The sequence below is a fragment of the Nycticebus coucang genome, chromosome 2 (assembly GCF_027406575.1).
Source record: "Nycticebus coucang isolate mNycCou1 chromosome 2, mNycCou1.pri, whole genome shotgun sequence".
In the NCBI taxonomy this organism is placed as follows: Eukaryota; Metazoa; Chordata; class Mammalia; order Primates; family Lorisidae; genus Nycticebus; species Nycticebus coucang.
The window spans coordinates 155,808,753-155,821,781 of NC_069781.1; the positions used below are offsets into that span (position 1 = coordinate 155,808,753).

A 13,029-nucleotide genomic window follows, 5' to 3' on the forward strand; every position below is an offset into this window, starting at 1 on the left:
TAGCCTTCATGTTAATCTGGATTTTTGTTTGTTTGTTTTTGAGACAGTGTCTTATACTCTGTTGCCATGAGTAGAGTGCCATGGCTTCATCGTAGCTCACAGCCACCTCAAAGTCTTACGCTTGAGCAATCCTCTTGCCTCAGCCTCCTGAGTAGCTGGGACTACAGGTGCCCACCACAATGCCTGGCTAGTTTTGTTTTTTTCTATTCTTAGTAGAGACAGGGTCTCACTCTTGCTGAGGCTGGTCTGGAACTCCTGAGCTCAAGCAATCCACTTGCCTCAGCCTCCTGGAGTGCTGAGATTATAGGTGTGAGCTGCCTGCCCGGCTAACATATGTTTTTAAATTTTGTAATCCTTTGTCAATTTCTTCCACCTTCAACAAAAGCCACAAGGTATAGTAATGGCCTCTTAAAAGTCAGGCCACATAGGTGGTGCCCATAACTCAGTGAGTAGGGCGCCAGCCACATACACTGAGGCTGGTGGGTTCGACCCCAGCCCAGGCCTGTAACAATGACAACTGTAACCAAAAAATAGCCAGGCATTATGGCTACTTGGGAGGCTGAGGCAAGAGAATCACTTAAGCTCAAGAGTTTAAGGTTGCTGTGAGCTGTGATGCAATGGCACTCTACCGAGGGCAACATAGTGACACTCTGTCTCAAAAAAAAAAAAAAAAGTCAAGCCACATAAAGATGATGACTTTGGTTCCCTGGTCTTCCTCCTGAAAGGATGTGAGGTTCCTTTGGGTATGTGCTATAATAATGACAACACAACTATAAGAACAGTGAGGCAGAGAAGCAGAAAGTGCCTACACAGTTTTACCTAAATGTCTTCTTAGGATAGGGCTGACGCGCCCATACTGACAGTCAAGAACAATTAGCTCAGAGTAGTTCTGAAAAGAAGGAGTTTCACAAGGCATCAGTTATGGGTGAAGAGAAGTCACCATCTGCCAACGGGCACCACAGTGTCACTGCATTGAAAGGGGAAAGGAGTGGGTTGAATGAGATCCAGGGGCCTCTCTGCCCACGTTAAAACTGAGTAGCTTCCCTGCCTGCTGGCATCACAGTGTCAACACGTTCTATGTGTGTCTCACTCAGTCTCACACCCGGGAAAGTAGAAACAATAGACACAGGAACTAGAAAAAGAAAGAGGTGTATAGGCTGATCCTCCTAAAGCAGGGAGTGTGGGGGGCTGCAGACTTTTATTAAAGCCGTGCCTACCTTTGCCCTTAAGATCTCTCCAAACCCACTCTCCCTCCCTCGTTCACAATCCCAGGGATAAGCCTGTGTCCCTTTGTGAGACACTGAGGTGGAACAGTACCTCTAGTTCTTGGCTGATTGTGGCCTTAGAGCTGCTCTATTTGGGAACGGTAAAGAACAGTAGTGACAGCAGATAAAAGAGGAGAAAAGCTTGAGGGCAGCACCTTTACGACTAGAAATAGCTTCCACAGTTAAAAGCAGCAACTATGTTATGCATCAGAGAAGGGCCTCAATAGCCTACAGTCATAATACACAGATAAGTCCCACTGGTTTGCAATATTAGGGTTCTAGGAGTTGCCAGGAGTCAGTCATCTCATTAACATACTACCAGCAGTTCCGGTTTCTCAGCATGATCAAATAAGGCCTATGTTTGAGGTTTAGAAGTTTACAACGAAATCTTTTATTTCGAAACAAGGAATAGGCCAGACACGGTGACTCACACCTGTAATCCCAGCACTCTGGGAAGCCAAAGCAGGTGGATTGCCTGAGCTCACAGGTTTGAGACCAGCCTGAGCAAGAGCAAGACCTCCTCTCTAAAAATAGCCAGGTTTTGTGGCAGGTGCCAAGTGCCAGCTACTTGGGAGGCTGAGACAAGAGAATCACTTGAGCCCAAGAATTTGAGGTTGCTGTGAGCTGTGTCACCACAGCACTCTACTTAGGAAGACAAAGTGAGACTCTGTCTCAAAAAAAAAAACAAATCAGTAATAATTTGCCAGGTTGAGAATAGGTCTGGGGAGAAGATGGAAGCTTTCTTTTTTCCAGTCCTCTCCTATACAAATGCTTTTGGATGAAGGGAAGAAAGAATGGCCAAGGGTAAGGAAGAACTTCACAATGAATGCTAAGTGTTGACATCCCCTGCAGATAAAATTTATAATCTTTACTTAGTTACACAACATCGAGGACTGGTTAGTTCCAGGGAAGGGCTGCATTTCATTACTGGGTCAGTTCCCTTCCCCCACATGCTCCACAATGAAACAGAACCAAACAACATGTTCTCTACAGGAGAATGTTTAAATAATACCGGTCCAATAACTGCCCTTGCTTCTTTGTGCTGCTGGGAAAGGAACAAAAGACAAACGCAGAAAGCAATAAAAACCAAACCCTTCTGCAAAGCCAACTGGGCCCTATCCTCCCAGGGCATTTTTCGTGCAATTTCTCCTGGGCCTTACCACTCATTCCATCACATCAGTGAGGAAAAGAGGCAGAGGGGCAGTTCTGGTCATCTGCACTGCAGTGGAAAGAGAAACCAAACACAGTTCGGGCCACAGGTAGATTCTGGCACATTTTTAGATTAGGTTAAAAATGTCATGGTGTACACAGGAAGCTGGCAAAGTTTTTTTTGACAGATGTGATGCCTATAGACAGAAAGAATGGTCCGATCTACCCTTGGGGAGGAGCTCCCTCGGTAAGGACAGAGGAGCTAGGGGGCTTCAAGGAAAGTGTTGGTTCGGAAGATGGAGGAGACAATCTTCCCGGTGGCGTTGATGGTGCCTTCACTGTCTGAGCTGGACTCAGAGTCGCTGCTCCCAGAGTAGGCGCCCAAGCCTGGGAGGATGCCAATACAGACTGCGGCCGAGGGGCAGTGGATGGAGGGGCCACTCAGGGAAGGGTTTCCAAGAGACTTGCAGGACGAGGCCTCTGCAAAAAATGAGGAAGGACTGTTACTTCATCACCGTTTTCCAAAGCTGAAGGTGCATTTATTGTGCCAGGCACGCACCAAGGGTTTTAGCCACAGAAACCCATGAATCCCTCAAAACAAACCATGCAGCCAGCACTACTGTTACCCTCATTTTATAGACAGGGAAAAGAAGAAAGAAGTGAAGCTCTAGGAGGCAACATGACTTCTCAAGGTACAGGGGCAAAGCTAGGACTTGAACTAGGTGTCTATATTTTTTTAATTTATTTTTTGGCTTCTGTCATCATTTACTTTAAAAGGACTAAATTTCCACATCTACCTCAAAATATATATTTTTAACATATACCTCCAAACCATTTGTAGGTTACCTCAAAAGTAACACAAATGAAATGTCTTGGGTATTATAAGATATGGATCATAAAACCATACAATTTAAAAGCTAGAAGGGAACTTAAAAATTCAAAGTCTTTAAGCTAAAAGTTTCTTTAAAAACTTAAATTAACTCTTCATTAAAAACAGCAAATGCAGAATCTCTGAAAGAGAGGGAAAATATCCAAGTTCTCTTTAACCCCAGAGCCTGACCAGACTCTCTTGTTCCCCATATACAGGCAGTTTCCAGGTTATAAACAAGATAGGTTTTGTAAGTTTGTTCTTAAGTTGAATTTGTATGTAATTGTACATGAGTCAGATGTTTGTAACTCACAGACTTATTGTAATAAAGCCTCTGTTCGTAAGTGCGAGCTATATGTTAAGTTGGATGTTTGTAACTCAGAGACTGCCTGTACTCTTGGAGTGTAGCTCATCATGGTTTGATTTCCTTGGACTCAATAGTCACAGTATTACAGCAAGTGAGAGTCACATTTAATAATATCATTCCTTACTCACTCTCAGGGCAGGAAATGGACATGGGGAGATAAAAGACTTCTACATGCTCCCAACAGTTGGGATGAAGAAAGATTAAGATACTGTGAGCAACACTAACAAGTCCATTCAATTCTCAACGTATCACCATTCATACTTACTGACCAACATGTCAGCTAGCACAGATACATTTTCAAGGCCAAACATCAGCTGCAAGAAGAACTGCTTTTTGCTCAAGGGGGAGAAAAGCAATTTAGAAACTGATTTCATATGACCTTTGCTTTCTAATTGCATTCCTCTTTTATAACTGAGAAAACTGAAGCCTTTTGGGTAACATTTTAACATTTTAAGACCATGCAGAATGTCACCCAGGAACTGGGACTCTTTTCTTCCCAGGAAATGCAGTTAATATGCCACTCCAATGATGGAAGGTCTCAATCTAGAAAATGCAAGACTTGAAGGTTAAAGGAAAAGTTAAGAACTCCCTTCTTTGGCTTATTGTACCCTCAATGAATCCCCAACAATAAAAAAAAAAAAAGAACTCCCTTCTTTTCTCTAAATGTATCTGGCTTCATTTAATTACTTCGACAATGTGATATGTAGGTATTATCCCCATTTTACCGATGAGGAAAGTCAAATGACTTGGCAAGGTTCTAGGGCCACTTAACAGCAGAAAACGTTAAGCCTGAATCGAAAAATAATGCACTAAAATGATACCTGAGCTCACCATGGAGTAAGGATTCAGATTCCTACTTCTCTGCCTCAGGCTGACAAGCATACCACCCTTCTAGGGTTTTGCCTTAGATACACTAACACCTCACTTATCCAGACAACTCAGGTAAATGTGAAAAGGATACAGGGTTCCACCAAGTATATGAAACCAGAAATAAACAAAAAATACCATTAAGAAGCTAAAAGAGGGCGGCACCTGTGGCTCAGTGAGTAGGGCGCCAGCCCCATATGCCGAGGGTGGCGGGTTCAAACCCAGCCCCGGCCAAACTGCAACAAAAAAATAGCCAGGCGTTGTAGCGGGCGCCTGTAGTCCCAGCTGCTCGGGAGGCTGAGGCAAGAGAATCGCGTAAGCCCAAGAGTTAAGAGGTTGCTATGAGCCGTGTGACGCCACGGCACTCTACCCGAGGGAAGTACAGTGAGACTCTGTCTCTAAAAAAAAAAAAAAAAAGAAGCTAAAAGAGATATCAGTCAGTACACTAACTTCAGGAGATCCATGTATCTGCTCATCTTTGTAAGAAGCTGTGATATAGGAAAAGGAAGCTGCTAAAGATAGGCAATGTTAAAACACGGAGATGCACTAAACGAGGCTGACCATGACCACAGAGACAGTAGTAACAAGGTCACAAGAAGGCACAGGCAAATATCCATGGCAAATATCACAAAAGCTAATTTCTTTACAAATCTGTTAAAAAAAAATCAACAACTAAACAAAAAATGGACAGAAAGGCTGGGAGCAGTGGCTCATGCCTGTAATCCTAGCACCCTGGGAGGCCGAGGTGGGCAAATTGCCTGAGCTCATGAGTTCGAGACCAGACCGAGCAAGACTGAGACCCTGTCTCTATAAAAATAAATAAATAAATATCTGGGTGTTGTGGCAGGAGACTGCAGTCCCAGCTACTTGGGAGGCTGAGGCAAGAGAATTGCTTGAGCCCAAGAGTTTGATGTTGCTGTGAGCTATGATGCTACAGCACTCTACTGAGGGCAACAAAGTGAGACTCTGGAAGAAAAAAAAAAAAAAGACAGAAGACACTGAACCATTCACAGATAAAGAAAAGATGAATTTTAAATGTAAGAAAATAAATAATATAGTATTATTATTTATTTTATGTATATAGTATAGTATAGTATTATTACATGTGAGGAACAACCAACTTTCTTTGTTGCTGAGGGGATACAAAGAAATTTGGCAATGTTCTTCAAACTTAAATGGTATTTCTAAGAAAACATTCACTTCAGCATTGTATACAGTAGCAAGAGACTAGAGAGAACCAAAAGGTCCATTAATAGGTGACTGGTTAAGTAATGGACTACTATTCAATCATTAAGAAAAAAGTATCTCTGTGTGTATTGATATTGAATGAGTTCCAAGAGACTGAAAAAGACGAGGAGAACAGTATGCAAAAGCCATAAATGCGGGGTAGAGGGCCAAACATGACAGTGTCTGAAAAAAATACATGAAAACAGGTAGCAGCGGCTGATCTGAGAAAGGAAACTGGGTGGTTGGGGAACAGAGAAGACCTACTTTTTACTCCACACTCCTTTGTCCCTTTTGAATTTTTTATTATGTATACATAGCACTGATTAAGACAATTTTTAAAAATAGGTGAATGAGAATATTCAATGAGCATCCTGGGCCATTTAATTTAGGGAGAATATCTCTGTAACTCTCAAGGCACCCCAGCATTTAAGCTAGGAAGGCTATAGAAGACTAGAGAAGGGATGTAAGTCTGTATTCTCTAACTGTTAAGTCCCTTGAAGCCCCCCTTTCACCATTCCACCTCCAGCACATACGGCATAGGACCTGCAGGAGCAGGCCAACATTTATAATGTGTAAGAATGCAGGAAAACATGGTGAAGACATTTCAGAGTTATACTGCAAATAGCTGATGGAGTATGATGACCTGGTGCTCTTTACAATTGGGGACACAACATCAAACTATATCATCCATTACTTAAATACACATTGCATGATTATGTGTAACATACAGAAAAGTGTGGTTGTTTATAAAAACATACCTTATAAGAATATGTACATTAGTTACTTAGAACACTAATTTATATGAAGCTGTTCGATGAGGTAAATCATTTTATTAAGTATAGACACTCTCGCTTAACGACAGAGATAAGACCTGAGAGGTACATCATTAGTCAACTTTGTCATGAGGTGACCACCATGTACCTACACAACCTAGATGGCACAGCCTCTTATTCCTAGGCTACACACCTGTATAGCATGTTACTGTACTGAATACTGTTGGCAACTATAAGACAACGGTTAAGGATTTGTGTATCTAAACATAGAAAAGGTACAGTAAAAATACAGTATTGTAATCTTATGAGATCACCATTTATACGCTGCCTTCATTGGCACTCTATTTTAGACAAAAAAGAAGACTCAAGTTCAGAGTACCTATGCAGATCAAGAACTGGCCTAATGGAAGGACGAAAGCCAGCAATAGAAATACAACTGAGAAATCTGGACCATTGCAGCATCAGAAGAGTGTTAAGTGCAAAGACCCAACCTCCCCATTATCTAGGAGGTTTCAAGAAAGAAAAGAGACTGCAACTGTGACAAATTTCATTCCAAAAGCAGTTAACTGTCCAAAAAGAACAAAATGGTGCCCTCTGATCTCACCCATTTGGTGAAGTTCCCTGCCAACTTCTGCATTTGCAGGGCTACATTGTCATATCAAATTAACACTGAAAATTACTATCAGAGAATGTTCTTGGGATTCAGACAGATGCGTGACTGGGGAGTAGATGGGGCCAACTTGTGCATTCACTGGCTCTGCTCAGAGTTTAAGTTCAGAGTCTTCAGTGGGAAAAGCCTGAATCTCCAATAGGGTCACAGAGTTATCTTCCGGGGTTCAAGGGTTAAATTCTCCTATGGCCCTAATTCTTTGTACCCTCAATGAATCCCAAACAATTAGAAAAATAAATTCTCCCACTGCTGAGGACAAGACTGTGAAGCAAGATTCAAGGAGCATTCTTTTTCTGAGGCTTTAGCTCCTAGCAAAGGAAGCTATTTCTTGCCTAGCTTCTGCTGCGAGAAAGCAGGGGTAGGAAGAAGAGTTTTAGCATCACAAAAAAGATGTCTTAAGACAAAAAGAGACAGCTTTAAAACAAAAGTGTCTGCCTGGCTTGGTGCCTATAGCTCAGAGGCTAGGGCGCCAACCACATACACAGGAGCTGGCAGGCTAGAATCCAGCCCGGCCCACAAAACAACGACAACTACAACCAAAAAATAGCCAAGCATTGTGGTGAGTGCCTGTAGTCCCAGCTACACGGAAGACTGAAGCAAGAGAATCGCTTACGCCCAAGAATTAGAGGTTGCCATGAGCTATGACACCATGACATTCTTACCCAGGACTTAAGACTCTGTCTCAAACAAACAAACAAACAAAAAAAAGTGTCTGCCTGAGATAGGTAGTTTAACGAAATCACAGAAATTTTCCTTTCTATTGAATTCATTCAAACAGTTCCTACCAGAGAATAAGCACCAGATACAGGGCAACTAGTTTCAATCTAAGATTCCTATGCCAGCCACAGTGGCACATGCCTATAGTCCCAGCTACTCAGGAGGCTGAAATGGGAGGATTTGGCCCCACGAGTTGGAAGCTACACTGCATCATGATTGTGCCCAGGAACAGCCACTGTACTCCAGCCTGGGCAACACAGTAAGACACCATCTCTGGAAAAAAAGAAAGATTCCTATCAAAGTTTTAGTTTCTTATATATTAAAAATATGTCAGTGAACAGAACTCCTACATTGCTGATGGGAGTATAAACTGGATTATCTCTCATCTGAAGGGCAATTTGGCAGTATTTACCTAAATTACAGTTGTATATCCTCTTTGACTCATCAATTCAAAGTATTTAACCAGCTGATACACTTGTACATGTGAACAATTATGCATGTGCAGGGTTATTACTGAAGCACCAGAATAGAAGAATGAAAACAATCTAAATGGTCATCAACAAAAAGTGGGATAAATATACTATGATAAAACAGTATACAGCCTTAGTAAAGAATGAGGATACTCATTATGTCCAGTTATGCAATGATTTCAAGGCACAAGAACAAATGAATTAAGCTATGAACAAAAAAGTAGGTTAGATTAAAATACTGCTACTAATGATAGAAAGTATAAAAATAATGTAAGAAGCATTCTTGCCAAAAAAAATCAACTTGAATTGATCAAGCCTCTAGATCTAATTACCATTTTACAGGAAATGCAGGGTATAAGGATGATGATGCACAATCAGCAAAATTGAGAATGTAGGAAACTCTACATAATGAAGACCAATTTCTCCATCAATAAAATATAAAGGAAACAAAAAATAAATTCAGAAAGGAGGAAGAACCTACAGGTTAAATTCAACTTAAAAGACATATTAGCCTATGGTTAAGAAAGTATAAAATGGGGCAGCGCCTGTGGCTCAAAGGAGGAGGGCACTGGCCCCATATGCCGGAGGTGGCGGGTTAAACACAGCCCTGGCCAAAAACTACAAAAACAAAAAAAGAAAGCATAAAATGGCAATATTTCCAAATTGATCTACAGAGCTCGACAATCCCTATATCAAAATCTTAGCGGTCTTTTTGCAAAAACTGACAAGCTGGTCCCAAAACAATCTTGAAAAATAAGAACACAGCTGGAAGACTCACACTTCCCAATTTCAAAACTTACACAAAGCTACGGTGATCAAGACCGTGTGGTAATGACATAGGGAGATGTGTATGTATATACATATATATATATATATATATATGTGCATGTGTATACACACACAAAAAAATATATACATCTCAATGGGAGAAAAAAGAGGAATTAGTGGTCAAATGATTTTTGACAAGAATGCCATAATTCTGTAGAGGAAACCCTACTTCATGCCATATATAAAAGCTAACTCAAAATGAATCAGACTATAAGAGCTAAAACCATAAAACTGGTTGAAGAAAACAAAGGTATAAAATAAATCTTCATGACCATGGATAGTTTCTTAGATAATGACACCTATGACAATTATGGTGATGGTTTCTTAGATGACACCTAAAGCACAAGCAACCAAAGAAAAACGAGATAAAGTGGATGTTATCAAAAGTAAAACCTTTTGTGCTCCAAAGGACACTATTGAGAAAAGGAAAAATAACCTACAGAAGGCAAGAAAATATGTGCAAATCATACATCTGGTAAGTTTCTAGTATCCAGAATACATAAAGAACTCTCACAACTTAACAATAAAAAGATAAATAACTCAATTTAAAAATAGGCTAAGAATTTGAATAAATAGTTCTCCAAAGAAGATACACAAATGGCCAATAAGTACATGATGTTCAATATCATTAGTCATTAGGGAAATGTGAATCAAAACCACAATGAGATCCCATTTCACACCCACAAGGATGGATGCAATAAAGACAATAACAAGAATATGAAAAAACTGGAATCCTCATACACTGGAATGTAAAAATGGGACAGCTTCTTAAGAAAATAGTTTAAGGGCAGCACCTGTGGCTCAAAGGAGTAGGGCGCCAGCCCCAGCCAAAAAAAAAAAAGAAAATAGTTTAACAGTTCCTCAAAAAGTTAAACATAGAGTTACCATATGACCTAGCAATTCCACTTCTAAGTATATACCCAAGTTGTTAACTGAAAAACTTGTACATGATTTATATTAGGCAAACAGTAGGTGCCTGTGGTAGGTACCTGTATACAGTCCCAGCTACTTGGGAGGCTGAAGCAAGAGGATCGCTGAGCCCAAGAATCTGAGGTTGCTGTGAGCTATGACAGTAGATATAATCTAAATGTCCTTGAAGTGATGAATGGACAAACAAAATGTGGTATATCTTACAATGGATATTATTTCACCATTAACAAAAAGTACTAGTAGACACTAAAACATATAGTAAGTGAAAACAAGCCAGATACAAAAGGCGACAAATTACATGATTCCATTGACATGAAATGGTCCAAAAAGGCAAATCCACAGAGACAGAAAGTAGGTTAGTGGTTATCAGTGGCTGAGGTAGAAGATGGAATGGAGAATAACTGCTAATAGCACAGGGCTTTTTGGGGGGTACTGAAATATTTCAGATGGGCAGGCATGTTGGCTCATACCTGTAATCCTAGCACTCTGGGGAAGCCAAGGTGGGAGTATCCCTTGAGCTCAGGAGTTCAAGACCAACCTGAACAAGAGTGAGACTCCTCCAGTCTCTACTAAAAACAAAAAATTAGCTGGGCGCTGTGGTGGGTACCTATAGTCCCAGCTACTCAGGAGGCTGAGGCAGGAAGATCGCTTGAACCCAGGAGTTTGAGGTTGCCGTGAGCTAGTTTGACCCCAGGGCACTCTAACCTGGGCACCAAGTCTCAAAAAAAAAAAAAAAAAATTAGGGGCGGCGCCTGTGGCTCAAGGAGTAGGGCGCCGGTCCCATATGCCAGAGGTGGTGGGTTCAAACCCAGCCCTGGCCAAAAACCAAAAAAAAAAAAAAAAAATTAGAATTCCATAGTGGTGATGGTTGTAGAACCTTGTCAACATACTAAAAACCACTAATTTGTATCTTTTTAAAGGTTAAATTTTATGGTATGTGAACTATACCTCAATAAAAAGGATATTAGCCAAACACAGTATCCTGTCGTCCTTGCTTAGATCCTGATTTTTAAAAAACTGCCAAAAAAAATTTTTTGAGACAATTGGGGGAAACGAGTACTAACCTAATATTGATAATATTTGGTAATTATTATATTATAGATATAATAATGGTATTGTAATTGTTATAGCAAAAAAAAGACTCTTTATTTTTTAGAGACATATATTGAAGAATTATGAATGAAAGATATTATGCTTAGAATTATCTCAAAATATTATAGTTGGGCAGATATAAATGAAATAAGATTGGCTATGTGTTAAAACTTATTGAAGCTAGGTGACAGGTCTTTATTATACTATTATCCCAATGTTGGAATATGTTTTAAATTACTCATAATAAAGCACTTAAATATATAGGTAGACATAAAGTTCGTGTACAATTTAAATTAGTTTACTACTTAAATTACACATGAACTTTATGTCCACACTGAATGAATATATACATATGTAATGTTGTATGTATACATAAGCAGAATAGCTCTGGACAGAAAAATAAGAAATGTAGTATAAATGCTGTTTCCCACCGAGGGTTGTGGTAGGTACCTATATGTAGTCCCAGCTACTTGGGAGGCTGAGGCAAGAAGACTGCTGAGCCCAAGAATCTAAAATCTGAGGGTGCTGTGAGCTATGATGCTGCAGCACTCTACCCAGAGTGACAGAGTGAGACTCTATCTCAAAAAAAAAAAGAAAGAAAGAAAAAAAATGCTATTTCCCTCTAAGGAGCATTGGATGGAAGTGGATATAGGTAGAGGGTATCTCTTTACTGTCCCTTTTTACAGTAAGTTCTAGTCCAGGTGTGGTGGAGACCAAGTCGGGAAGACTGCTTGAGTTCAAGAGTTTGAGATTAGACTGAGCAAAAGTAGATCCCACCTCTACTAAAAATAGAAAAGTCAGCCAGGCATCATGTCACATGCCTATAGTCCCAGCTATGGAGTTTAGTTCAGAATATTAATCCATAAGGATTTGGGGGTAGAACTAAAAACTGACTTTTGAATTTCTCATCCCTAATCCAGCCACCAAGAACATTCACCTTCACTTACAACTTCTTGGAATTTACTATAGAGGCAGATTTCATCACACAAATGGTAAAAACCAAAGAAAGTGTACTCTCAGAGACTGTATTAACCTTCTAGGCTCAATCCAATCCAGCCATCAGCAGGAGCCAGCATTTTACTTCTCACCAGTAGCAACCCAAGTGAAATAAAGAAACTTGACATTTGAGAGAAAAGAAAAAAAAAAAAAAAAACCTCTGTGAGAAGTGATATGACCAGGGCTTTGTAAGCATTCCTAGGAGAGCACAATGGTCATTTATCAGCTCCCCTGGTTTCTAATACATTACTTTTGCAAAGCAACTGACAAAGTCTTGGGTATAAATCCTGCCAAGTATGGAACAGTTTGTAAATTAAAGTCTAGATAAGCTTGCTTGAAGAGATAAATGTACTCATTTGCAGATGCAAAGCATTCCAGTCCTGGGGTTCACGTGTATTATTATGACTAAAAGAAAGAAACGAAGGCTGCTACCCACCTTGATTTTTGTCATCTGGGGCAGGGTCTGGTTTCAGTCTTTTCACACTGTTGCCACTCTCTGAGCTGTAACAAAAAAACATAGTGATGTGAGCTACCCCCATCTTGGAGATCAAAGCTTAAGGAATCCAGAGCTCCAGTAACAGTTTACATGAGGCTTAGGCAGCCTCAAGAGCTGGGATGATATACAATGAAAGTCTTCATTTCAGGTTCTTAATCTCCTTCCAATTATATCATTAGTCATAAAGACAAACTCCTAACAAACCCCAGGAGTGAATGTTATGTCTTCAAGCATCACTTAAACTTGTTTGTCCTTATCATTCAACTAGGTTAGAACCAGACATGGATTTCCAGAGTATGTGGACATGTTCAAAA

General features: G+C 40.3%; 1 protein-coding gene across 1 annotated transcript in view; it reads right to left on the minus strand.

Annotated features, from left to right (window-relative positions):
• Nucleotides 1-2,527: 2,527 nt before the first annotated feature.
• PSME3IP1 (proteasome activator subunit 3 interacting protein 1) overlaps nucleotides 2,528-13,029 on the minus strand; it is a 36,179-nt gene continuing 25,677 nt past the window's right edge. The window contains exons 6-7 of the mRNA XM_053602421.1: nucleotides 12,656-12,720; nucleotides 2,528-2,894 (exon numbers count right to left, since the gene is read on the minus strand). Of these exons, the coding sequence (XP_053458396.1) occupies nucleotides 2,677-2,894; nucleotides 12,656-12,720 (283 nt within the window). The 3' untranslated portion in view covers nucleotides 2,528-2,676. The remainder of the gene's footprint in view (nucleotides 2,895-12,655; nucleotides 12,721-13,029) is intronic.